At 41.5% G+C, this 27,654-nt stretch overlaps 2 protein-coding genes across 3 annotated transcripts in view; one reads left to right on the forward strand and one right to left on the reverse strand.

The window, feature by feature from the left end:
* Window positions 1-539: 539 nt before the first annotated feature.
* Sowahc (sosondowah ankyrin repeat domain family member C) lies at window positions 540-4,235 on the reverse strand. The gene has a single exon (XM_090336261.1). It carries the CDS (start codon window positions 4,152-4,154, stop codon window positions 2,628-2,630), a length of 1,527 nt encoding a protein of 508 aa, XP_090192387.1. The 5' UTR covers window positions 4,155-4,235; the 3' UTR covers window positions 540-2,627.
* A 567-nt stretch (window positions 4,236-4,802) lies between these two features.
* Septin10 (septin 10) overlaps window positions 4,803-27,654 on the forward strand; it is a 61,172-nt gene continuing 38,320 nt past the window's right edge. Inside the window, exon 1 of one of the 2 annotated variants that reach the window (XM_090336262.1) lies at window positions 4,803-4,989. In XM_090336262.1, the coding sequence (XP_090192388.1) occupies window positions 4,864-4,989 (126 nt within the window). In that variant the 5' untranslated portion in view covers window positions 4,803-4,863. The remainder of the gene's footprint in view (window positions 4,990-27,654) is intronic. The other variant, XM_090336263.1, reaches the window with a different exon arrangement.

A 27,654-nucleotide genomic window follows, 5' to 3' on the forward strand; every position in this document is an offset into this window, starting at 1 on the left:
CATTTAACCATCAAGAAACCAGAAGTGGAACCATGATTCAAGTGGCAGAATCAACCTTATGTGAAAAAAGGACAGTGTCCAGGACCTGAATTTAAGCCCCAGGACTCACACTGTCTAAAATACAGCATTTTGTGAACCATAAAGCACTGTACATGCAAAAAGGCTAAAGGACTAGAGTCCTTTCTGACATTTAGACAATTTGGAGGCAAGGTATAGTGTGAACCTTTTTATTTTGACAAAAAAAGAACTTTACAATCAGATTCTACATTCTTAAACTTTGAAACTCTCACTTACAAAAGTGAAGGAAAAGACTCTAGTATTTCAGACATAAACTGGTATCACATCAGGCTCATTGCATTTGACAAACCATAAAAACAGTGACATTCATCAGTTCCCACTGGACTTATGTGAAGCACATAGAAATATTTGTTTCAATTAGTCTCATGCCCATTAACATCTAAGTATTTGACACATGTATTTTCATTACTGGTAGGCACAACTTTATGAATATCAAGTTACTCACATCACTTTATTTTATATATATATATATATATATAATCTTGATTCGATAAGTAAAAAACAAGAGAAATTTATGGTTACACGGTTGAAAATGTGACACTTTCTGCAAATAGCAAGTTATGACTAGGAATGAATGCTATGAGTTATCCCTAGGAATGACTTGAATATTTAACATTTTATTGGAAAAGAGGGAGCCTAGTGCCAGGCATGGTGATGCACAGCTGAAATCTCAGCTACTGGAGGCAGGAGGCTTTCAAGTTTGAGGCCAGCACAAACAAAGGTAGTAGTTCAAGAAGAAAACAACAAAAAAGGGCAAGGTGTGGCTAGAGTGGTAGAGAGCTTGCCAGGCATACTTAAGGCAAATGGTTCAATAACCAGCACCACAAAAAAAAAAAAAAAAAAAAGAAAAGAAAAAGTCAACCTGTTACAAAATTGGCACCTCTAGTGTGAATGCAAGTTAAATGATATACTTGTATGTAAAGATCTAACAAATTATAGATTTTATGCAACTGGTTATAAAGGCTTAATATTTATTGTTCAACAGAATCTTTAGATGGTTCTGAAACACACAAATCCTAAAGTAAAAGTCACATAATGAATAATAGCTTATATACTTTTGTCCATGTTTAAACAAATTTAACTGTCATCTAGAGATATGACAAACTTGTTACAAGTTTTTGTGAGCTGGAAAATTAAAGATCTATGAATCAAAAGCTTTGGCTCTGTAAAAGCTACCCTATACACTGTAGCAACTTAAGACCTCAGCAATTAGACCAAAAAGATAAGGCAGGACTCAGTCAAATTATTCTCCTACAAGTTTCTCATCTTGTCACAGAAGACCTAATATGGTTGTGAGTTACATTTTAAAATAATTATGAAGTCATTTACTCTAACACAAATGAATGAAATGTAAGAATCACACCATACAAGTTTCTAATCAATGATGTTTTTCATTTATATATAACGCAATTCAATAGCTAGCAGCATTTAAATATAGACATAATTCCATCTACTCTTCCTCTCATAAAGTGCTAGTTTTAACCGGGCAGACTTACTACCCAGCTTTTCAGTAACTACATCTTAGCTCTTTGAGTGAATTCAAAGAAATACGGGAAAATTAAAAGGTTTGGAATTAAAACACTTGCTAAATGTTGTTACAAAATGTAAGACTGAATGTATTCATAATATTTTTTAAAAAAGTCTCTTACATGAGAATCATTAAGTTGATTTAATAATTACTTCACAGAAGCATGGGCTTACTAATGTTTGTGTCAATTTTCACTAATTGTCTAAACCAGCAAAGGTTTCTATTAAATAGCTCTAAGCACCTAAGAAATAGAGCCAAGGTTTGTATGATCCTCACAATAAAAACCTTAGCAAAACGAGTTAGTGACAATCAAGAGAGGCAATATTTTATGCAAAAGTACCACAGGCCGCTGTGTTCTTTGTGCCATTATTTGCAATGTACCATAAGATAACATAACTTTAAAAAAAGGCAACTGAACTACTTACAATGCAAACAGGATTCCAATATTATTCACATTATTACTATCTGCTCTCATTAGTACTTTCAATGGATGATCTTCAGTAGTACCTTAAAAAGCAAATGCAACTAGTGTGGGTAAACACAGGGTAGCACATAGTTTTGTTCACACTTAAAATCTGCGGGCTTCATCACAATTTACATTCACTCACTCTCCCACTCTCCTCCTTGCTCTAGGAAAAGTAACTACTTAGAAAAACAGCTATGTAAAAGCACTATTTCCGTTACTTTGTTTATACTAAGTGTATCGGTAATGGTTAAGCAAAGGAACTCTGGGTCATCAATTCTCGATTTAGATTTGTAGTGTCTAAACAGATACACCCTCGGGACAATGACTTCAGGTCTCCAGGGAGGACTGAGGAAGAGGCAAGGGTCAATGCACTTCCCAGTAAAAAACAAATCCACTTTCCGGGAAGAAAGCTAGTCCTAAGGGAATTCCAAACATTTCAACGTGGAAGGCCTAGTCTGACCTAGGACTTCTGGTCCCACTACCTGTCTGTACCTACACCCACACCCAATATCTACAGTGAAGAAAAACCTTAGCATTAAATTACCAGCATTATTTTTACCCAAATACATTGGATTTCGGTCTCAATTTGAAGGAGGATGAGTGGCCTTTAAGAGACCTTTCCTCCTCCTCCTCCTCGTCCCCTTCCTCCAAGGGCTGCTCCGAGTCCCTGAAAGAGGGCGTGGTGTGGATGATTTGGGTTCTGAAGCGGATTTTGTTGAGTCGGGGTTTTATCCTTCCACTAGAACTGCCTGAGGATTTGCGACCTGGATCTTTTGTTTTTCCTCCAGGCCAGCCTTCGGCCTGGTGGTGGTGGTGGTGGTGGTGGTGGTCCACCCCATCCTCCAGGACGTGAGAAAGTTTGTAGGTGATAAGGTGAGCCGGGAGTACCTTCGAAAGCCTCCAGCGTCCACCTCCGCTGCCCGCGGAGCTCTCGCTGTCCTCCTCATCCAGTGCCCCCACCAAGTGTTTCATCTCCTCCGTGATGCTCTGGCTCAGGTACTGAGCGGCCTTCTTCCCACTGTAATCCCTGATGTCCACGTCCGCGTCGTAGGCCCCCACGAGCAACTTCACCACCTCCACGTGCCCGTGCATGGCTGCCAGGTGGAGGGCGGTGTAACCCCCGCTCGTTCTGGCGTTGATGTTCACCGGCAGCTGGTGCTTGTTGGCGAAGTTGACCAGCATGGCCAGGAGCTCCTGCTTGCCGTGCTTGGCGGCCCAGTGCAGGCAGGTGAAGCCGGTGATGAAGTCCCGCTTGGCCAGCAGGCCGGGCTCACAGGTGAGCAGGCCCTCCAGGCCGTCCCACTTGCCGTCGGAGGCCGAGAGCATCCAGGCGTGCTCCAGGGGATCCAGCGTCACCGAGCCTCCGCCGCTGCTCTCCTCCTCGGCGGACGAGGAAGCCAGCGAGGCGCTGTCCGAGTCTCCCCCGCCTCGGCCGCGTCCCCCCCCGGGGCCGCCGCCCTGGCCGGCGCCCGCCGCACAGCCGCTCCGCTTCAGCTGCGGGGACTGCCCCGTCGCCACGTCCCGGAGGCTCTGGCGAGCCGGCCTCGGCGCGGCCAGCCCGGCGGGACAGTGCGCAGCGTCCGCGTCCGGGAAGCCGTGGGGCGGGGGCTCCCGGTCCTCGACAGGCCCGGGGGCCGGGGCCGGGGCCTGGACCGGGGCACGCGAGTCCGCGCCTTCAGCGGCAGCCGGGGATGCCCCGTCCCCGGGCTCCCCGCCGGGGGCGCGGGCGCTCGGCTCGGCGCGGGGGTCCGGGGCCTCGGGGTCGGCCGTCCCCTCGATCCGGGGCGGGTCCCCGAAACCCGCGTCCGCGGGCCGCGGCGCCGCCGGGCAGAACCTTCTCTTGAGGTACACGTACTTGGCGCCATCCGAGGGGTCGGTGCGCACGGCGGCCACGGCGTTCACCAGCTCCTTGAAGCGCGCGCGGGCGCGGGCGCGCTGCTCGGGCTGGCCGCCCCAGTGGCCCTGGAAGTGCTGCACCAGCTCGGCGTGCCGGGCCCGGCCCCCGCGCTCCGCCAGGAAGCGCAGCACCGCCTCGGGGCCCAGCTCCGCCGCGGGGCCCGGCTCCGCCGCGGGGCCCTCCATCGGCCGCGGCGGCACCTTCTCCGCCCGCCAGGAAGCTCAGCCCGGCCCCATGGCGGCGGGCCTGGAGGTGGCGAGGACCCGCACGACCGGCTCGGAGCCAGCGGGGCCGAGCGCGGCTGTCACTACCTCACAGAGGCCGCGCCCGCGAGGACACGCCCCCGGCCCGCCCCCGCCGCCGGCCCCGCCCCCCCGCCGGCCCGCCCCCGCCGCCGGCCCCGCCCACTTCCGGTCTCCTCCGCGGGCCCAGTCAATCAGTGCTCCGGCCGGCGGCGGCCCCGCCCGCTTCCGGTCTTGGCGGGGGCTCGCCTTCTCTGCTGCAGCCTGCGCGGGCGGGCCGGGCCGGCTCGGGGTCCTCGCCTCTCCGTCCTCGTGCCACGTCTCTCCGCCCACCGCCCTCCGCGTCGTCTTTCCTCCACCCCCCCTTCCGAACGTCTTGGGCCCCAGGCGACGGGGGCGGCGGGGGGCGGAGGGAGGGCGTGGCCGGGCTCGACGCGCGGGAACCCCCGGCGCCGTCCCTGGCGGGTCGCGGTGGCCGCCCCGCCCCGCCCCGCCCCGGAGGCCGCGCCGCCCCGTAACGGCCGCGCCCGCGCCCGCGCCCCGCTCCTCCCCGCGCTCCTCCCGTTACCTCCCGCCTTCGCTCCGCCGCGGCCGGCCGGCGCGCTCGAGGCCCGGGGGGACGCGGCCGCGCTCCGCTCCGCTCCGCGGGGCCATGGCCGCCCCGGACGAGGCGCGGCACTTGGCGGGCCCGCCGCACGGCTGCTCCTACGCCGGGACCGCGCTCGGGGACCCGCGACCCTCCTGCTCGCCGGGAGCGCCTCTCCACTGTCCGCGCTCGGTGCGTCGGCCCGGGGTGGTGACCGGCGGGCCGCGCCGGGGCGCGCGGGGCCGGGGGGCGGCGGGGAGGCTCTGGGTGTGGGTGCTGTGGGTGCTGTTGTGGGTGTTTGTTGTGGTTGTTGTGTGGTTGTTTGTTGTTCTGGTCGGCCTCCCCACCCGGGGACGTTCACCAGGACGGGAGGTGGTGGTGGTGCTGGGACCTCGCTTCTCCTAACGGTCCTTTGGACACGCGATGTGGCTTCCAGTACCGCCGCGGCGGGGCCGGGGCACCCCACAACGGGGACCCCGCTCCGGGTCCCGCTCCGGGTCCCCGCGGGCACTGCCCGGCCGGGAGGACCTCCCCTCGGCGGCCCGCGGGACCAGCCCCTGCCAGGCCAGGCCGCTGTGAGAGACAGACAGACAGACAGACAGACAGACAGACAGACAGACACAGACAGACAGACAGACAGAGACAGACAGACAGAGACAGAGAGAGACAGCGAGACAGAGAGAGACAGAGACACAGACACAGAGACAGAGAGACAGCGAGGTCCAAAGCGCGTCTGGGCGGCGCTCACGGATCCAGTCCTGCTCCTCTTCGTGATTTTAGATGTTTAGAGAAGGCTCAGTGTTTCCGCCCGCTCTGGATGTGTGTGCGTGTGTGTGCGCGTGTGTGTGTGCGCTCGTGTGTGTGTGTGCGTGTTCGTGTGTGCGCGCGCGTGTGTGTGCGTGTGTGTGTGCGTGTGTGTGCGTGCGTGCGTGTGTTGTATACAGTGGACTTTTGTTTTTGCGTGTGTGCGCGTGTGTTGTATACAGTGGACTTTTGTTTTTGCGTGTGTGCGTGTGTGTTGTATACAGTGGACTTTTGTTTTTGTGTTGTATACAGTGGAGTTTTGTTTTTGCGTGTGTGCGTGTGTGTTGTATACAGTGGAGTTTTGTTTTTGCGTGTGTGCGTGTGTGTTGTATACAGTGGACTTTTGTTTTTGTGTTGTATACAGTGGACTTTTGTTTTTGCGTGTGTGCGTGTGTGTTGTATACAGTGGACTTTTGTTTTTGCGTGTGTGCGTGCGTGTGTTGTATACAGTGGACTTTTGTTTTTGCGTGTGTGTTGTATACAGTGGACTTTTGTTTTTGCGTGTGTGCGTGTGTTGTATACAGTGGACTTTTGTTTTTGTGTGCGTGCGTGTGTTGTATACAGTGGACTTTTGTTTTTGCGTGTGTGCGTGTGTGTTGTATACAGTGGACTTTTGTTTTTGCGTGTGTGCGTGCGTGTGTTGTATACAGTGGACTTTTGTTTTTGCGTGTTTGCGTGTGTGTTGTATACAGTGGACTTTTGTTTTTGCGTGTGTGCGTGTGTTGTATACAGTGGACTTTTGTTTTTGTGTGCGTGCGTGTGTTGTATACAGTGGACTTTTGTTTTTGCGTGTGTGCGTGTGTGTTGTATACAGTGGACTTTTGTTTTTGCGTGTGTGCGTACGTGTGTTGTATACAGTGGACTTTTGTTTTTGCGTGTTTGCGTGTGTGTTGTATACAGTGGACTTTTGTTTTTGCGTGTGTGCGTGTGTGTTGTATACACTGGACTTTTGTTTTTGTGTGCGTGCGTGTGTTGTATACAGTGGACTTTTGTCTTTGCGCGTGCGTGTGTGTTGTATACAGTGGACTTTTGTTTTTGCGTGTGTGCGTGTGTGTTGTATACAGTGGACTTTTGTTTTTGTGTCCGTGTGTTGTATACAGTGGACTTTTGTTTTTGTGTCCGTGTGTTGTATACAGTGGACTTTTGTTTTTGCGTGTGTGCGTGTGTGTTGTATACAGTGGACTTTTGTTTTTGCGTGTGTGCGTGTGTGTTGTATACAGTGGACTTTTGTTTTTGCGTGTGTGCGTGTGTTGTATACGGTGGACTTTTGTTTTTGTGTTGTATACAGTGGACTTTTGTTTTTGTGTTGTATACAGTGGACTTTTGTTTTTGCGTGTGTGCGTGTGTGTTGTATACAGTGGACTTTTGTTTTTGTGTTGTATACAGTGGAGTTTTGTTTTTGTGTTGTATACAGTGGACTTTTGTTTTTGTGTTGTATACAGTGGACTTTTGTTTTTGCGTGTGTGCGTGTGTGTTGTATACAGTGGACTTTTGTTTTTGCGTGTGTGCGTGCGTGTGTTGTATACAGTGGACTTTTGTTTTTGCGTGTGTGTTGTATACAGTGGACTTTTGTTTTTGTGTTGTATGCGGTGGACTTTTGTTTTTGTGTTGTATGCGGTGGACTTTTGTTTTTGTGTTGTATACAGTGGACTTTTGTTTTTGCGTGTGTGCGTGTGTGTTGTATACAGTGGACTTTTGTTTTTGTGTTGTATACAGTGGACTTTTGTTTTTGTGTGCGTGTGTTGTATACAGTGGACTTTTGTTTTTGTGTTGTATACAGTGGACTTTTGTTTTTGTGTTGTATACAGTGGACTTTTGTTTTTGTGTTGTATACGGTGGACTTTTGTTTTTGTGTTGTATGCGGTGGACTTTTGTTTTTGTGTTGTATGCGGTGGACTTTTGTTTTTGTGTTGTATGCGGTGGACTTTTGTTTTTGTGTTGTATACGGTGGACTTTGGTTTTTGTGTTGTATACGGTGGACTTTTGTTTTTGTGTTGTATACAGTGGACTTTTGTTTTTGCGTGTGTGCGTGTGTGTTGTATACAGTGGACTTTTGTTTTTGTGTTGTATACAGTGGACTTTTGTTTTTGTGTGCGTGCGTGTGTGTTGTATACAGTGGAGTTTTGTTTTTGCGTGTGTGCGTGTGTGTTGTATACAGTGGAGTTTTGTTTTTGCGTGTGTGCGTGTGTGTTGTATACAGTGGAGTTTTGTTTTTGCGTGTGTGCGTGTGTGTTGTATACAGTGGACTTTTGTTTTTGTGTTGTATACAGTGGAGTTTTGTTTTTGTGTTGTATACAGTGGACTTTTGTTTTTGCGTGTGTGCGTGTGTGTTGTATACAGTGGACTTTTGTTTTTGCGTGTGTGCGTGCGTGTGTTGTATACAGTGGACTTTTGTTTTTGCGTGTGTGTTGTATACAGTGGACTTTTGTTTTTGCGTGTGTGCGTGTGTGTTGTATACAGTGGACTTTTGTTTTTGCGTGTGTGCGTGCGTGTGTTGTATACAGTGGACTTTTGTTTTTGCGTGTGTGTTGTATACAGTGGACTTTTGTTTTTGCGTGTGTGCGTGTGTTGTATACAGTGGACTTTTGTTTTTGTGTGCGTGCGTGTGTTGTATACAGTGGACTTTTGTTTTTGCGTGTGTGCGTGTGTGTTGTATACAGTGGACTTTTGTTTTTGCGTGTGTGCGTACGTGTGTTGTATACAGTGGACTTTTGTTTTTGCGCTTGTGCGTGTGTGTTGTATACAGTGGACTTTTGTTTTTGCGTGTGTGCGTGTGTGTTGTATACACTGGACTTTTGTTTTTGTGTGCGTGCGTGTGTTGTATACAGTGGACTTTTGTCTTTGCGCGTGCGTGTGTGTTGTATACAGTGGACTTTTGTTTTTGCGTGTGTGCGTGTGTGTTGTATACAGTGGACTTTTGTTTTTGCGTGTGTGCGTGTGTGTTGTATACAGTGGACTTTTGTTTTTGTGTCCGTGTGTTGTATACAGTGGACTTTTGTTTTTGTGTCCGTGTGTTGTATACAGTGGACTTTTGTTTTTGCGTGTGTGCGTGTGTGTTGTATACAGTGGACTTTTGTTTTTGCGTGTGTGCGTGTGTGTTGTATACAGTGGACTTTTGTTTTTGTGTGCGTGTGTTGTATACAGTGGACTTTTGTTTTTGTGTTGTATACAGTGGACTTTTGTTTTTGTGTTGTATACGGTGGACTTTTGTTTTTGTGTTGTATACGGTGGACTTTTGTTTTTGTGTTGTATACAGTGGACTTTTGTTTTTGTGTTGTATACAGTGGACTTTTGTTTTTGTGTTGTATACAGTGGACTTTTGTTTTTGTGTTGTATACAGTGGACTTTTGTTTTTGTGTTGTATACGGTGGACTTTTGTTTTTGTGTGCGTGTGTTGTATACAGTGGACTTTTGTTTTTGTGTTGTATACAGTGGACTTTTGTTTTTGTGTTGTATACGGTGGACTTTTGTTTTTGTGTTGTATGCGGTGGACTTTTGTTTTTGTGTTGTATGCGGTGGACTTTTGTTTTTGTGTTGTATGCGGTGGACTTTTGTTTTTGTGTTGTATGCGGTGGACTTTTGTTTTTGTGTTGTATACAGTGGACTTTTGTTTTTGTGTTGTATACAGTGGACTTTTGTTTTTGTGTTGTATACAGTGGACTTTTGTTTTTGTGTTGTATACAGTGGACTTTTGTTTTTGTGTTGTATACAGTGGACTTTTGTTTTTGTGTTGTATACAGTGGACTTTTGTTTTTGTGTTGTATACAGTGGACTTTTGTTTTTGTGTTGTATACGGTGGACTTTTGTTTTTGTGTGCGTGTGTTGTATACAGTGGACTTTTGTTTTTGTGTTGTATACAGTGGACTTTTGTTTTTGTGTTGTATACAGTGGACTTTTGTTTTTGCGTGTGTGTTGTATACAGTGGACTTTTGTTTTTGTGTTGTATACGGTGGACTTTTGTTTTTGTGTTGTATGCGGTGGACTTTTGTTTTTGTGTTGTATGCGGTGGACTTTGGTTTTTGTGTTGTATACGGTGGACTTTTGTTTTTGTGTTGTATACGGTGGACTTTTGTTTTTGTGTTGTATGCGGTGGACTTTTGTTTTTGTGTTGTATGCGGTGGACTTTTGTTTTTGTGTTGTATGCGGTGGACTTTTGTTTTTGTGTTGTATGCGGTGGACTTTTGTTTTTGTGTTGTATACGGTGGACTTTTGTTTTTGTGTTGTATACGGTGGACTTTTGTTTTTGTGTTGTATGCGGTGGACTTTTGTTTTTGTGTTGTATACGGTGGACTTTTGTTTTTGTGTTGTATACAGTGGACTTTTGTTTTTGTGTTGTATACAGTGGACTTTTGTTTTTGTGTTGTATACAGTGGACTTTTGTTTTTGTGTTGTATACAGTGGACTTTTGTTTTTGTGTTGTATACAGTGGACTTTTGTTTTTGTGTTGTATACAGTGGACTTTTGTTTTTGTGTTGTATACGGTGGACTTTTGTTTTTGTGTGCGTGTGTTGTATACAGTGGACTTTTGTTTTTGTGTTGTATACAGTGGACTTTTGTTTTTGTGTTGTATACAGTGGACTTTTGTTTTTGTGTTGTATACAGTGGACTTTTGTTTTTGTGTTGTATACAGTGGACTTTTGTTTTTGTGTTGTATACAGTGGACTTTTGTTTTTGTGTTGTATACAGTGGACTTTTGTTTTTGTGTTGTATACAGTGGACTTTTGTTTTTGTGTTGTATACAGTGGACTTTTGTTTTTGTGTTGTATACAGTGGACTTTTGTTTTTGTGTTGTATACGGTGGACTTTTGTTTTTGTGTGCGTGTGTTGTATACAGTGGACTTTTGTTTTTGTGTTGTATACAGTGGACTTTTGTTTTTGTGTTGTATACAGTGGACTTTTGTTTTTGTGTTGTATACGGTGGACTTTTGTTTTTGTGTTGTATACGGTGGACTTTTGTTTTTGTGTTGTATGCGGTGGACTTTTGTTTTTGTGTTGTATACGGTGGACTTTTGTTTTTGTGTGCGTGTGTTGTATACAGTGGACTTTTGTTTTTGTGTTGTATACAGTGGACTTTTGTTTTTGTGTTGTATACGGTGGACTTTTGTTTTTGTGTTGTATACGGTGGACTTTTGTTTTTGTGTTGTATGCGGTGGACTTTGGTTTTTGTGTTGTATACGGTGGACTTTTGTTTTTGTGTTGTATACGGTGGACTTTTGTTTTTGTGTTGTATACGGTGGACTTTTGTTTTTGTGTTGTATGCGGTGGACTTTGGTTTTTGTGTTGTATACGGTGGACTTTTGTTTTTGTGTTGTATACGGTGGACTTTTGTTTTTGTGTTGTATACGGTGGACTTTTGTTTTTGTGTTGTATACAGTGGACTTTTGTTTTTGTGTTGTATACAGTGGACTTTTGTTTTTGTGTTGTATACAGTGGACTTTTGTTTTTGTGTTGTATACGGTGGACTTTTGTTTTTGTGTGCGTGTGTTGTATACAGTGGACTTTTGTTTTTGTGTTGTATACAGTGGACTTTTGTTTTTGTGTTGTATACGGTGGACTTTTGTTTTTGTGTTGTATACAGTGGACTTTTGTTTTTGTGTTGTATACAGTGGACTTTTGTTTTTGTGTTGTATGCGGTGGACTTTTGTTTTTGTGTTGTATACGGTGGACTTTTGTTTTTGTGTTGTATACGGTGGACTTTTGTTTTTGTGTTGTATACAGTGGACTTTTGTTTTTGTGTGCGTGTGTTGTATACAGTGGACTTTTGTTTTTGTGTTGTATACAGTGGACTTTTGTTTTTGTGTTGTATACAGTGGACTTTTGTTTTTGTGTTGTATACAGTGGACTTTTGTTTTTGTGTTGTATACAGTGGACTTTTGTTTTTGCGCGTGCGTGTGTGTCGTGTGCAGTTCCGGCGTTGTGTGAGGAACGTCTGGTTTTCGACTAATTCAGAGTGATGTTCAGAGTTGAAAGCTGTGGCACGCTTCCGATCTTCAGGTGGCTGTCGGTCCCCACGCAGTTGTAAGAAATCATGTACTGCGGTTCCCACCGCTCTCCGGTGTTCCTCCGCCTGTGGCGGTATCCCGTCCATGGGGATGTCGACTGTGGCACAAGGAAGACGGAGGATCTCTCCGTCCTGTTTTCCCCTCTAGTACTAGGAGGGCACACCGGTGCCCTGCGCATGTAAGACTGGTGCTGTGTCTGATGAGCCGCACCGGCAGCTTTATGCAGGATCTTTCTGTCTCCACAACACTGTCTTGTCTTGCCTCCTTATAAATACACACACATTCTGCTTCTACCTCTTCACAACCCTGACAGTAATTTATCATTTCTGTGGCTTTATCATCTCTAGATTTATATAAATTACCCAGTAGTTAGGATTGGATTTTTTTTCACTCACAAATACCTTAACAGATTAATCCAAGTCGTTGCAAGTATTGGTAGTTTCCTAAGCAGAAGGACATTTGAGGCTAATATGAATAAAATGACTACCATTATTAGTGCAGCATCATGGTATGTATTCTCTGGAATAAAGTTTTAGGAATATTGCTGGGTTCTGTGGCAGTTGCATATTTAGCTTTATAGGAAACTGCTGAATGTTCCTCCAGGAATATATAAGAGCTCCAATTTCTCCATATTTTTGTCCGTATTTAGTGCTGTTACTATTTTTAGCCATTCTAATACATGATAGCTCACTGTGATTTTAAATTATATGTTCCTCTTGCTAGTGATGCTACACATCTATCCATCTATCTGCAATATCTTTGGTTTGATGTCTTAATTTTTTTTCCTCCATAAGATTGACTTTTGTTATTGGTATAGAGGGATTGTACTTTTTTTTTTTAATGAGTTCTATACTAGCCCTTTCTCAAGTAAGTGGTTTGGAAAATTTCTTATTTTTCTTTCCATCATCTTGTCGAAAGGACTGACATTGGTCGAGATGCATTGTATTTATAAACTGCTTTGTTAAATGATAACTCCTTTGTAAAACTGCTTAAAGTCATTAAGTCTGACAGGTTTTTATGTTTTCATTTCATAGATGTGTGCTTTTTTTAAATCAAGTTTTAAGAGCTTTGTCTAACTTCAGATCCTCAATCTTTTTTCTTTATCTTCTTGAAAGTTTTATGGTTTACACTTAAGTTCACAATCCATTTTTAGTTAATTTTTCTGTGAGATAACAGATTTCACTTGGGGAATTGTTTGTGATGTATGGGTTTTTAATTCCTCTTGCACTATTTATTGAAAACAGCTCTCACTATATGTGTTTTGTCTGGATTGTGCACACACACACACACACACACACGTGCTGTACTGGGGCTTGAAAGCTTGAAGTTAGGGTCTGGGTACTGTCTGTTAGTTTTTGTGCTGAAGGCTGTCACTCCACCACTTGAGTCACATCACCCTTCCTGCTTTTTGATGGTTAATTGCAGATAAGAGTCTTATGGACTCTCCTGCCCAATCTGGCTTTTAACTGTGATCCTTAGGTCTCAGCTTCCTGAGTATCCAGTATTACAGGCGTGTGCCACTGGTGTCCAGCAACTGGGTATTAGTTCTGAGCTGTAAGGCCAGGATGACTTGATTTATTTTGGGAAATTTGAATAGAAAGCCATCTTTGTTATAGAGAGGATTGTTGGCTAAGGTCATCTTATTTGGCACTGAGAAGAAATCCTCCCTCCTCACCCAATAGGAGAAAGTTTATTTGGAAATGGAACTCTCCATTTGGAGATGGGCCTAAACAGTAGTCCCAAGAAATCCTCATCAGTAATTACTGTTTCAGGGCAGTATTTTAGGGCTGAAGCACACATGGAATTATCAACCCCTCCATAGAATTGGGAACTGGACTCAGGGCATTTTCAAGCACAGCTGATGCCCTCTGTCATATGAATGACAGTTCAGACATTTTAGCTGGTTAGAGGTAGAATCTTGAGGACTTTTCTGCCTAGGCTGGCTTTGAACGATTATCACACTGCCTGGCAGTGTTGATTTTTACTTATGGATTGATTTCTGGAGATTAAATAGGGCTAGGTAAGCTCTCTTGACACTGGGCTACATCCCATCCACCTTGCATGACTTCATAGAAGATCTTTTGGGGAAGGAAAAGTGGGAGAAAAACATGGGAAAAGGGTATCAATGTTCAAGAAGTAATGTACCCACTACCTGATGAATATACCTGTAACTCCTTTATACATCACCCCAACAATAAAATACAATGCAAATCTTTTCTCAAAAAAATGCAGGCATCTTAACAGATACCAGGTAAAGTCCTGGGAAACAAAACTAGAGGATTATTAGGGGTCAATACAGTCATTTTGATTAAGACATGAAGATGGGGAGAGCTAAAGAAAAAGAAATACAGAAAGACTAAGTGCAAACTTTGCCTGTTTTAAGGTTTACCTTCCAGTAGTACTTTTTGGGTAGGTGGGAGGGTGGGTCGGTCATGGGGCTTGATCTCAGGGCCTGGCACTGCCCCTGAGTGTTTTTTTCTCAAGTCTAGTGCTCTATCACTTTGAGCTACAGCACCACTTCCAGTGTTCTGGTGGTTAATTGGAGATGGGATGGCTTCGAACCCAGTCCTCAGATCTCAGCCTCCTAAGTAGCTAGGAATATAGGCATGAGCCACCAGTACCTGCTTGTAGTACTTCTCCAACCTTTTCCTTTCTTATTTCCTCAGAAGAAGCATTGAACCAAATTCAATTAAAACAATTCAATTAATCTTAAATTTACTGGGCCAAATTATTTTAACTTTTTTTCCCCCCAGTCCTGGGCCTTGTACTCAGGGCCTGGGCACAGGCTTTCTCAAGGCTAGAGCTCTACCACTTGAGCTACAGCACCATTTCTGGCTTTTTTTCTAGGTATGTGGTACCAAGGAATTGAACCCAGGTCTTCGTGCATGCTAGGCAAGCACTCCACCACTAGGCTAAACTTGCAGCCCCTCTTTTAACTTTTGGGTTCTCCTTAATGGGAGAAATTCAGTTCTAAAGAATAAAATAGGATGGTTCAAGAAGCAATGCACCTACTACCTGATGAATGTAACTCCAACTCCTCTGTGCATTACCCTGAAACTTAAAAAAAATAAATAAATTAGGATGAATTGAACAGTTTGTCTCTGAAATATATCCAGTTGAGGAATTAAGCTGGAAGTTCAAGGATTCATGCCTGTAATCCTAGCTATACAGCATGCCAAGATCTCAGATCCTAGTTTGAAGCTTGCCCAGCGAGGAAAATCTGTGAGACTTTTATCTCTCATTAACCAACAAAATTGGGAAGTGAAGCTGTGGCTCAAATGATAGAGCCTCAGCCTTATGTGAAAAAATTAAGAGAGTGCCTCCACTGAGTTCAAGCCCCAGTACTGCAGAAAAATAAATACATGAAATTGTGATATATGAAGTAAAATGAAAATATTTCCAGATCCATGTGCCATATAAAATCCGAACTATCAGCATAGTGAGCCCTTCCCATTATCGTTCACTTTACATTTGTTTAAGTATGACTTGATGAATTCGGTGTACCACAGATGCAACAAAACATATTGGGTTAATTATTGCTAATTTAAACTTCTTAGAAACAAAGAAATGGCTGACTGTGTTACATGCATCCTATGAATTCGAGTGTGTGGTAGAACCAGAATGAACTGTGCCTTGTAAAACAGGCAGGAAGATTTGAAATATGATATAGGCTGTATAGTAGGTCTTTAAATATCTGTCCTCTGGGAAAGGTATAATATATTTTTTCCTCAATTACTAAAATAAAATTTTCTGTATGCTGGTGGCTCACATCTGTAATCTTATTTACTTGGGAGGCAGTGATCAGGAGGATCAGGATTATTCAAGTTCTGTCAAGTCATAAACAATACCATCTAAGTGGATAGTTGGACACAAAAGCACATCTGTCATGCTAGCAGTATGAGAAGTGTAACTAAGCAGATAGCAGTCCATGCGGTCCTGGGCATAAGCATGAGACTCTATTTTTAAAAAATGGCAGGGAGCATGGCTCAAGTAATAGAGTATCTGTCTATCAAGCTAGTTAGTGGTCCCAACTTCATTCCCCCAGTTCTACTTTAAAAAAGGCTGGGGGGCCGGGAGTTTGGCCTAGTGGTAGAGTGCTTGCCTAGCATGCACGAAGACCTGGGTTCGATTCCTCGGTACCATATACATAGCAAAAAGCCGGAAGTGGTGCCGAGGCTCAAGTGGTAGAATGCTAGCCTTGAGAAAGTTCAAGGACAGTGCTTAAAACCAGGACTGGCAAAAAAAAAAAAAAAAAAAAAGGCTGGGAACCGGGTGCAGTGGCTCACGCCTGTAATACCAGATACTCAGAAAGCTGAGATCTGAGGATGAAGGTTCAAAGCCAGACCAGGCACAAAAGGACCTGCCACTCTTATCTCCAGTTAACCTCTAGAAAACGGGAAGTGGGGCTTGGCTCAAGGGTAGGGTGGTAGGTAACCTTGAGCTAGAGAGCTCAGGGACAGTGCCCCAGACCCAGGGATAGGGGGGTAGCCTTGAGCTGAAAAGCTCAGGGACAGTGCTCAGGCCAAATTCAAGACCCATGACCCACAGGAACAACAAAAAAAAGGCTGGGGTGGGGTGTATATCTTTATCTTGGTTATAGTTGTGTAATTTGACCTGCAGGAAAAAGTCAAAAGTTTTTTTTCAGCTATAATTTAGAGCCTTGAAAAGCTACAGAGCATTGATTGTATTTTTTTTCTTCCATTTCCCAGTAATCAAATTTTGAATCCTCCAGGAGTGGGAATACTTTTCTTTTTACTAAGAATTCATAATCTACAATTCCTAACTTTTCTAGAAATAGGGAAAACACATTTCTTTTTTTCTTTTTTTTTTTTTTGCCAATCCTGGGCTTGGGCTTAGGGCTTGAGCACTGTCCTTGGACTTGCTCAAGGCTAGAGCTCTACCACTTGAGCCTCAGCACCACTTTCGGTTTTTTGCTATGTATGTGGCACCAAGGAATCGAACCCGGGTCTGCGTGCATGCTAGGCAAGCACTCTACCACTAGGCCGAACTCCTGGTCCAAACACATTTCTTTTTATAGTATGCTACTGCCTTTGAAAACAGTATTAAGACTAAGTTCTCTTTACCTCACACCTAAGGCATTTGTGAATCTACTCAGAACCTTAAGTGTTTATGATACAGTTCTTAAGGAGTCTGTATTCAAACTGTAAGAAGCTTGCTGCAATAAACTTTTGGAAAATGCATTTTTTGAAAAAAGTTAATTTTAAGTCGGGCGCAGTGGCTCATGCCTATAATCCTAGCTACTCAGGTGACTGAGATCTAAAGAATTGTGGTTCAAAGCCAGCCCAGGCAATAAAGTTCTTGAGACTCTTATCTCCTATTAACCACTAGAAAATAAAAAGTGCTGTGGCTCAAGGAGTAGGGCGGTAGCCTTGAGCTGAAGAGCTCAGGGACAGCTCCCAAGCCCCACAACCAACAAAAAAATTTATAAAGTTATTGTCAGAATGATATACAAAGGTTACAGTTACATATGTAAGTTGTTATCCCCTCCACATTTTTTTTTGTACAGTTTCATACTAGCTTTAAATGAGGGGCTTTTTACAACAATTCCATATGGAGGTAAAGGTGGCTATAGATGAGTACAGAGGAGCTGGTTACATATTTTAGATTGGAAGATTCATTGTCTCAGACTGACCGTACATACACTCAGCTTTATAATAATTTAAGTCTTTCAGTTATATAAAGCTGTATATATATAAAAGCAGCTTTAAAAAGTTAATAACAGTTTTTACAAAATAAAAGGAAACATTTTTCAGCTTTGGGTATAATTTCATCTTTTTAGTAGTTATTTCTAAGAATCTTTGTTCATGTTAAAGGAATATGTATTGGGGCTTGAACTTGGGGACTTATAATCTTTCTTCCATATTCTGTTTATAACTGACACTCTGCAATTTGATTTGAGCCATGCCTCCACTTTCTGCTTTTTATCAGATGGGCTTTGAATTGGGATTTTTTTTTTGGCCAGTCCTGGGGCTTGAACTCAGGGCCTGGGCACTGTCCGAGGACACTTATATTTTGCTCAAGGCTAGCGCTCTGCCACTTGAGCCACACCACCACTTTTGCTTTTTCTGTGTATGTGGTATCAAGGAATCGAACCTAAGGCTTCATGCATGTGAAGCAAGCACTCTACCAAGGCTATATGCTCTTGGCCCTGGGATGCTCAGAGCTTAGCATCCTAAGTAGTTAGGATTATAGACATGAACACTGGTGCTGGCTTCAAGATGTATTTTTCTCTGAATTTGTCAATGTGGTTGTTAGTTGTGATTAGATTCTAGAGTACATTGAGAGTGGCAAATACTTGTATTTTTATGTTCTGTTGTCCAACCCCCAATGAGAGTACTGCTAACAGCATTTATTTCAGATAAGAATTATGTCAAATCTAGTTTTTTGGTTCTTGAACCTCCTTGCCCTAGGTCTTCTCAAATGGATTTTTTTTTGTCTTGTAGTATTCCAGTATTTGTATCTGTTATTATTCTAACCGTTTCAGAGGCATACATTTATACTGATGTCATGTTACATTTCTCCATTGTGTGAGTCATTGAGATCTTTCTAGAGACTCTTTGTTCAGTAGAAGATGAGATACTTCTGATAGTATTATTCTGTTGTACACAAAAGAATTGTAATTTGGGGCTAGGAGTTTGGCTTCATGTTAGAGTGCTTGCACGAAGACCTGGGTTTGATTCCTCAGTATCACATACGTAGAAAAAGCTGCAAGTGGTGCGGTGGCTCAAGTGGTAGAGTGCAAGCCTTCAGAAAGTTCAAGGGTAATGCTTAGACCCTGAGTTGAAGCTCCAGGACTGGCAAAAAAAAAAAAAAAGAATTATAATTTAACGCTACCACATCACCTAGAAAATCAGAAGAATGTAATCCACTCTATTTAAATTTGAGCAGTTGTAGAAAATGCTTTAATTTTGTTTTGTATTTAGATATTTTTTGTTGCTTACAATATGTAACATGCTATGTTAAATCATTTCATTTATTCTCACATGCACTCATTACTCTGTTAGCCACTGCTTTCCAATGTATTACTTAACATTTTAGTGAGAATGTTTTGTTGTATTTTAATGATACTTTGTATTTTAATGTAATTTGTGTATAGTAAAGTGTATGTGTTTGAGTTAAGGCCTTATCCAATAGGTAAGCACTTTACCATCTTCAATTCAGGGTTGTGTGAATTTCGATGAATACCTACACAAGCCAGCTGGAGATAGTTGAAACTGAATTGTGCCCTCTTCCTGCCTGAGTAGCTACTGATTAGTTTTTTGTACCTGTTGTTTTGCCTCTTTTAGTGTCATTTGTGAGACTTGGAGCCTTTGAGATGGTTTCTTTGGGAAGTGTTAAACTTTTTGAGGTTTGTGGATGCTGTACACTCTCTATTGTTGAATAGTAATCTGTATGAATGTTTAACAATGCAGTTTGCTCATTCCTGTGCCATTTAGTGTTTGGGCAGTTTCTAGTTTTTGACAGTGGTGGAATAAAAAACATTATACTCCCAGGCTCTTATTATTATTATTTTAGAGCCGAGGACTGAGCTGAGGGCCTTGCACTTGCTAGGCGAGTGCTCTTCCACTGGGTTAAATTCCCAATCCTAGTATACTTACAGGCTTTTATGTGAAAATATTTTAATTTCTCTTTTGTCAATAGGAATAGAATCTCTGAGTGGTGTGCTAAATGTACTTAATAACAAACTGCTAAACTATTTCCCAAAAAGTTTGTATTGTTTTGCATTCTGAATGAGAGTTCAGATTGTTCTGCAACCTTGCCTGTAATGGATACTGTCAGCTTACTTTTTAAGCCACTGTCATAGATGTGTAGTGCTATCTCATTATGTTCTTAGTTTGTATTTGCTAGTGATTTCACATTCAGTATCTTGAATGTTTTGATTTTTCATCCTTGGAAAAGCGTCTATTCAAGTTTCTAACCCATTTTAAATTGGGTTATTGTTTTTATTATTTAGTTATGCATTTTATGTTATAAAGTATATAATGTATGTTATGTAATTATATATGGTGTGTGTTTCATGTATCTTGAGGACCTACCCCAATGACATAAGCAGTGAGCACCATGGCTAAGGTTCTTTTACTTCCCAGTAGAACCAAACTGCAGAGGACATTATAGATCCACATTCTAGCAACTCTTAAACACAGTGAATAGTGAAATTACATTTTCATTAACCCTATAGTTCTGCTATATTTCTGCTATATAAAGATGGACATTTTCCTTAAAATTCTATACAACTAAATATAGCTCTTTTTTTTTTCTTCCAGACTTGGGGTTTTAACACAGCCCCTAAGCATTATCCTTGAGCTTTCTCAAGCCTAGAGTTCTACCATTTGAGACACAACACCACTTCTGTCTTTGTCTGTGTATCTGGTACCAAGGAATTGAATTCGGGTCTTCATGCATGCTAGGCAAGCACTCTACCACTTGGCCAAACACCCAGCCCTAAATATAGTTTTTTAGTAGCCAAAGTTTAATGTTGAATGAGTACAAAAACCTCTTATTTATTGAAGTAAATTTTACTTTCCAACCCAACAGTCTAATAAACCACACTGTCTACAATCTAGTTACATGCTATGATTATATTAGCTATAAACAGAAAGCCTGCCAGAAATTTTGCATATATCGTCATGAAAGCTCTTTAGTTGGTTGACAAGTGAACATATACAACCTCAGAGAATCAGGTGTGTGTGGCATGTCAATTGCAGGAAGCATACCTGTTCAAGTGTGAGCAGACTATAAGTTATGTCAGGAAGTGATGCTGAGCATGGAATGTTCTATCTAACAGAAGTGGAGAAAAAGGAAGGCAGATGAAACAGTTTCTCAATGAAACTACTTTTAAAGGACAATACTTGTGGTGAAAATAATGGCAAGTATGTCAATACCCCATTTTATTTATTCCCCAAATGAATACAATATTTTCCAAAAGGCTTTCTATTTCAGGATCAGAGAAACAGACTCCATGTGAGAGGGGTCAAAGCTAAATAAATCTTGCAATTAGAAGTTTAGCACAGATAGGAAACATAGGACATGTGCATGTAACTAAGAATATGGACAAGACACATAGGATACAATGACCTCTGTCCAGTCAGAAAGAAAAAAAGGCTTAATAGAGCTTTGCAGAAGTAGGAATTTTCCTACAAACAAAGGAGGATAAACAGCATGTACAAATGATGCAAACATACCTGGCATGGTTGGAAAGCAGCAATAATAAAGAACCTCCTTATTGCAAGAACAGCATACACACAACCAATAAAAGCATCAACAACAACAGAACCCCACAAGAACCGCAGAACTACAAAAAATACAGAAGGCTCTGGTTACCATCTGTCTTAGTTGCATACAAGCCCACCCACGTGTCTTAAACTAATGTCACTAGATAAATGTTACTATAAACAGGAAAGAAACTAGAGGGCAAATTAGCAGGCTCTCCTGCTACCTATGGGTGGTAAAGGAGGAACATCCCCAAACTACAGTGGGTGAAACTGATTATAATCACAGTGTACTACTGATATCATGCTGACAATGTATAAAGTATTATCCTGCCATCATAAGTCAGGAAAACATAGGAAAAAGGTAATATACATGAAATCCATACTGAAATAGTGATAATGGTCTATATTGTTAGAAAGATTGGAATAAGATTATTGAAGGAAAAGTTAAGCCTGATCCTAGGTGCTGGTGGCTCACACCTGTAATCTTAGCTGCTCAGGAGACTAAGATCTGAAGATTTCAGCCTAGGGCAGAAAGTCTATGAGAGTATTAGGGCCAATTAACTATCAAAAAATTGGAAGTAGAGGACTAGCTCAAGTGGAAAATTACCAGCCTTCATTGAAAATGCCAAGCAAGAATGTAAGGTACTGAATTAATGTCCTGCTACTGGCATAAAAGGGGAAAAAAGGTTAAGTTTATGTTTAAGATCATACTAAGTGTCTGTGTTTATTCATATTCTGTGATTTTAAATATCTGCCTAAAACCCAGTTAAAATCCCAATGCATAAATTGGGAAAAGTGAATGAATTGTATTAGAAGAAATGCAAATAATTACTTTTAATATTTTCCACTGATACTACTTAGCTAGTCAAATTTCTTTTTCTTTTTCTTTTTAATTGTCAGGATGATATATAGAGGGGTTACAGTTACATTCACTAGATAGTAGGTGCATTACTTCTCACACATTGATACCCCCTCTCATGTTTTTGTCCCCAATTCCCTTCCTCCACCCATTCCAATCTAGTTTTTCCCCCTTCCCTTTCCTATTTCAAATAAATTAATGTATATACAATATACGAGGTTACAAAGTCAAATACACTAACAATATGAGGTTAACTATGAAGGCAAAAACAGAGAAGATAAATAACTACATTAAAAACAACAGTGGCAGTATAAAGCTTTGGTTTCCGTATCCTAGAGTTCCTTTCATTTAGTCTCATCCTATATGACCTTATGTACCTAGGTTTTAAGCTATTGTAATCCTCTGCTAGCAGAGTCCTAGATGTGTATGCCTATGTTCCTTTGAGTCTGGCTTACTTCACTTAATATGATTTTTTCTAAGTCTTTCCATTTCCTTACAAATGGGGCAATGTCATTCTTTCTGGCAGCTGCATAGAATTCCATTGTGTATAAATACCACATCTTGTTGATCCACTCATCAACTGAGGGGCATCTGGGTTGGTTCCATATCTTTGCTATGGTAAATAGTGCTGCAATGAACATCATTGTGCTAGTTGCTTTAGTATGTCCTTGCTTCTGGACATTTGGGTAAATGCCAAGTAGTGGAATTGCTGGGTCATAGGGGAGTTCTATGTTTAGCCTTTTGAGGCACTGCTACACTGCTTTCCATAGTGGTTGAACGAGTTTGCACTCCCACCAACAGTGCAGTAGAGATCCCTCCTGGCCACATCCCCTCTAGCATATGTTGTTATTAGATTTCTTGATCCTAGACATTCTTATTGGGGTGAGGTGGAATCTTAGAGTTGTTTTGATTTACATTTCTTTTATGACCAGAGATGTTGAGCATTTCTTCATGTGTCTATAGGCCATTCTTACTTCTTCAGAGAAGACTCTCTTTGAGTCTTTGGCCCATCTTTTAATGGGATGGTTGTTTCTTTGAAGATTTGTTTTGGAGAGATTCAGTGTTTTTAGCTATAGATGTAATTGATTGATTGATTGATTGATTTTTTTGGGAGTCATGGGGCTTGAATTCAGCCTGAGCACTGTCCCTAAGTTCTTCAGCTCAAGGCTACCACCCTACCTTTGAGCCAAGTCTCACTTCCCATTTTCTAGAGGTTAATTGGAGATAAGTCTCAGGTCCTTTTGTGACTGGGCTGGCTTTGAACCTTGATCCTCAGATTTCAACCTCCTGAGTATCTAGGATTACTGGAATGAGCCACCTTGCCTCGCTTGTAGATATATTTTAGATATGAGGCCTGTTGTTTGTGGTATGGCTAGTGAGGATATCCTGCTCTCTTGGCTTTCTATTTAACTTGCTAGCTATGTCCTTTGTCATACAGAAGCTATGCAGTTTAATGAAGTCCCATTTGTCCAAACTTTCTTTAATTTGTTGTGTTTCTGGGTCTTTATTAAGAAAATTTTCACCCATGCAAAGGAGACTTCTTGTTCCTTCTTCTAGTTTTCAGGATATCTGTTTTTACCACAAGGTCTTTGATCCATTTGGAATTAATCCTGGTGCAGGGTGACATAGAAGGATCTAACTTTAGTTTTCGGCAGGTGCTTAACCAATTCTGCCAGCACCACTTGTTGAAGAAAGAGGCTGTCATTCTTCCATTCTATTTTTTTGACTCCCTTATCAAAGATTAGGTGGCCATAGGTCTGTGGGTTGATTTCTGGGTCATCAGTTCTATTCCATTGGTCCTCAGGCCTATTCTTGTGCCAGTACCATTTGTTTTAGTTACTATAGCTCTGTAATAGAGGCTAATGTTTAATATTGACATTCCTCCTGTGCTGTTCTTTTTGCTAAGGATTGTTTTTGCTATGAATTTTTTGATTGCTTCCTCTATTTCCTTAAAGAATGACATTTTGATATTGATGAGTATTGTAGATAGTCCTTGGCAAAACTGCCATTTTCACTGTGTCAATTCTTCTAATCCAGGAGCATGGGAGGTTTTTTTTTTTTTCATTTTCTCAGTTCTGCTTTAATTTCCTTTTTCAGGGTTTTAAAGTTTTCATCATAAAGGTCCTTTACATTCTTAGTTAATTTCTAAGTATTTTATTTTCTTTGAGGCTGATGCACAAGGAGTTGCTTTCCTGATTTCTGCCTCGCTCTTCCCTTTGTTGGTATACAGGAAAACCATTGACTTTTGAGGGTTAATTTTATACCCTGCTACTTTGCCAAAGTTTTGAATCAGCTCAAGCAATTTGAGAGTGGAATCTATAGGGTTCTTTAAATACAGAATTATGTCATCTGCAAAGAGGGAGCGTTTCACTTTCTGTTTCCCTATTTGGATCCCCTTTATACTTGCTTCTTGCCTTATTGCTCTGGCTAGGAATTGGAATACTATATTGAAGAGGAGCAGAGAGAGTGGCCATCCTTGTCTCTTTCATGATTTTAGGGGAAATGGCTTTAGATTTTTGCCATTAAGAATAATGCTAGCTAGGTTTGTCCTACACAGCTTTTATTATGCGGAGGAATGTTCCATGGATTCCTAGTTTCTCCAGAGCTTTTAGCATAAAAGGTTGTTTATTCTTGTCAAATGCCTTTTCTGCATCTATTGAGGTAATCAGGTGGTTCTTGTCCTTGGTCTTGTTGATGTGATAAATTATGTTAATTGACTTGTGTATATTGAAACAGCTTTGCATCTGTATGATGAATCCTGTTTGATCATAGTGTATAATTTTTTGATGAGTTGTTGAAGACGACTGGCCAGTATTTTGTTGAGAAGTTTTGCATCAATGTTCATTAAAGAAACTGGTCTATAGTTCTGTTTCTTTGATGAGTACCTGTCTGGTTTTGGGATGAGAGTTATGCCAGCTTCATAAAATGAGCTTGGGAGGGAGGGAAATGGGTACCAAGACATGTGAAAGGGTATCAATGTATGTGAATTAATGCACCTTCTATCTGGCAAATATCATATGTAACCCTTTTACTAATTACAATAAAAAAATAAAAAATAAATAAAAAAATGAGCTTGGGAAATAGCCTTTGCTTTCAGTTTCATTGAAGAGTTTGAGGAGTATTGGTGTGAGCTCTGCTTTGAAAGCCTTAGAGAATTCAGCTATGAATCCGTTAGGCCCTGGCCTTTTCTTGGATGGGAGATCTCTTATTGCCATTTCTTTTTCAATATTTGAAATAGGTCTATTTGTTTGGGTCTTCTTGGTTCAATTTGGGTATGTTAATATTGGGTAGAAATTCATCCATCTGTTCAGGATTCTCAAATTTGTTGGCATTAAAGATTTGAAAAGTATTCCCTTATGATGCTTTGGATCTTGGTAATTTCTGTCATGATATTTCCATTCTCATCCATGATTTTGTTTATTTGAGTGTGCTTCCTACTTTTTTTGGTAAGATTTGCTAAGGGTCTGTCAATTTTGTTATTTTTTTTTCAAAGAACCAATTCCTTGTTTTGTTGATTCTATGGTTTTGGGTTTTTTTTTATTCTAATTCATTTAATTCTGCTCTAATTTTAATAATTTGTTTCCTTCTTCTAGAATTGGGATTGGTTTGTTGCTCTTTTTCCAAGAGCTTGAGATGTACCATTAAATTATTGGTTTGAGATTTTTCCAATTTGTTAATGTAGGAATTCAGAGCTATAAATTTTTCTCTGAGTACTGCCTTTGCTGTGTCCCATAGGAGTTGGTTTTTTTGTGTTCTTCTTTTTGTTAAATATCATAAACTGTTGAATTTCTGTTCTGATCTTTTCAATGACCCACTGATGATTCAACAATGTGTTGTTCAGTCTTCATGAGTTACAGTTTTTTTTTCCTTGGTGGAGATTGGTGTTCAGTTTCAATTTTATGCTGTCATGGTCTGCTATAATGCAGGGAATAATTTCAGAGTTTCTGAATTGGGCAGTCAAATTTCTAAGACAAGTTTTATTTTAGAAGTAAGAAGATATTTAATGGTAAAATAACAAGTGTTAAATGAATTCCTCAAACAACTTAGAGACCTTAGCATAGAATTAAACACTATATTAAAAGAAATACTGAGCTGAGTGCTGGTAGCTCTTGACTCTGATCCTTGATACTCAGAGGCTGAGATGTGAGGATTGTGGTTCAAAGCCAGCTGGGACAGGAAAGTCTGTGAGATTCTTATCTCCAATCAAACACAAGAATACTGGAAATAGAGCTGTGCTTCATAGTGATAAAATGCTAGCCTTGAGTAAAAGAGCTCAGGAACATTGCCCAGGCACTAAATTCAAACCCCATGAGCAAAAAAAAAAAAAAAAAGAAAGAAAAGAGAAATATTGCAAGTAGAATTCCATCTGCTTTACCACTTACATCATAAGGAGATGATAATACTGGACCTTGGAGGCTCTGAAGCAGTTAAAACATGACCCTTAACATTACAAATGTGTCTCAGAGCAACAGTAACTTCTAACAAGTTGTTCTAAAGCACAAAGGTAAGACTTCACAATCTGAACTTGATTATATAATCAATTTGTTATTTATAGACAGGGTTTATATATATGCATATATATATAATATGCATAAGCATCTCTATTAAAATGGATACATTATTAACTATTAGCAAAATTAGACACATTTTTGTAAAAGTGTATTTATAAATTACAGAAAGAAATGCTAGAATATTTGATATCATTTGAGATAGTTGGAGAAAGATCATCTTTATAATCTTAGTTTACAGAGAGATGGGCAATGCACATGCTTTGTCCTGAAGCCCTCAGAAGAAATGGCTTATTCCTTAGCAAACTATGAGTAAATATTTGATTCTTTCTTAGCAGGACTCTGGATTAACAATTTTCCTACTGAGAAATATTCCTGAAAACTGCTTATAGGCTGTCCTTGGATAGAAGAGTAAACCTCCAGAGACAGAATCCTCAGCTGTATAAATAACAAACTTTACCTACATTTTGTTGAGTTTAATGATTAATGAATATAAAAATCCATCTTATTATTTCTGAAAGTTTACTTTCCAACCTGTCTACTAAACCACACTAATCTAATCTCATGCTATGGTTGCATTAAGTACAAACAGAAAGCTACTTTTCTGCCAATATCTTTGCATTGTTTGTCATGAAAGCTCTGTAGTTGACATGTGAACATGTACAGCCTCGTAGAATCAGATGTGGGCATGTCAGGCACAGGCAGTCACATGCTCAGTGTGAGCAGGTAGTGTATTATGTCAGGAAGTGACACTGAGCATGAAATGTTCTCCTATCTCATCCATGTCATCTCGTGCAGGTTTCTGACCAAGGTTTTTAACCACATACAGCATCTTCTATGGCACTGAATGGGCTCTAAGTGGCCACTGATTTGTTTAATCTATTGCTTGTATGTTACCTGTGGTTCCTCCTAACTTCTTTAATATCTGAGACCAATCAACTCCTCTCTTGTAGTTTCCACAAGAAATTCTCTCTTCTTCTTTTTAATATTCAGAGATGTTCTTTTCTTCTGCTCAAGGAGACCACCTACCTCTGGCCTGGATGTTGTCCTTGAACTCTTCAGCTCAAGGCTATCACCCTACCCTTGGGCCAAGCCCCACTTCCTGTTTTCTAGGGTTAATTGAAGACAAGAGTGTCAGGTCCTTTTGTGCTCCAGCTGGCTTTGAACCGTGATCCTCAGATCTCAGCCTCCTGAGTAGGTAGGATTACAGGTGTGAACCACAGTGCCTGATGTGTTTTTCTTTTTCTTTTCTTTTCTTTTTTTTTTTTACATTTTAATTGATCATTTGGTCCCCTACTACTTTCTTAACTAAGTTCACTAGCACTGTCTGCTTGGAAAACTACCCTGGTCTTCTGTGATCTTCTCTGTCTCCCCAAATGTCCATGACACCACCAGTGTTTGTTTCTAGCAGCTTTCACTTCTTTTCTTTCCTACATAGTAGGATTAGTTCC

The sequence above is a fragment of the Megascapheus bottae genome, chromosome 7 (genome assembly GCF_031878675.1).
Source record: "Megascapheus bottae isolate mThoBot1 chromosome 7, mThoBot2.hap1, whole genome shotgun sequence".
Classification (NCBI taxonomy): Eukaryota; Metazoa; Chordata; class Mammalia; order Rodentia; family Geomyidae; genus Megascapheus; species Megascapheus bottae.

Excerpts from the sequence above, each read along its gene's own strand:
- Sowahc (XM_090336261.1), bottom strand. The coding sequence starts at position 4,154 with ATGGAGGGCCCCGCGGCGGAGCCGGGCCCCGCGGCGGAGCTGGGCCCC.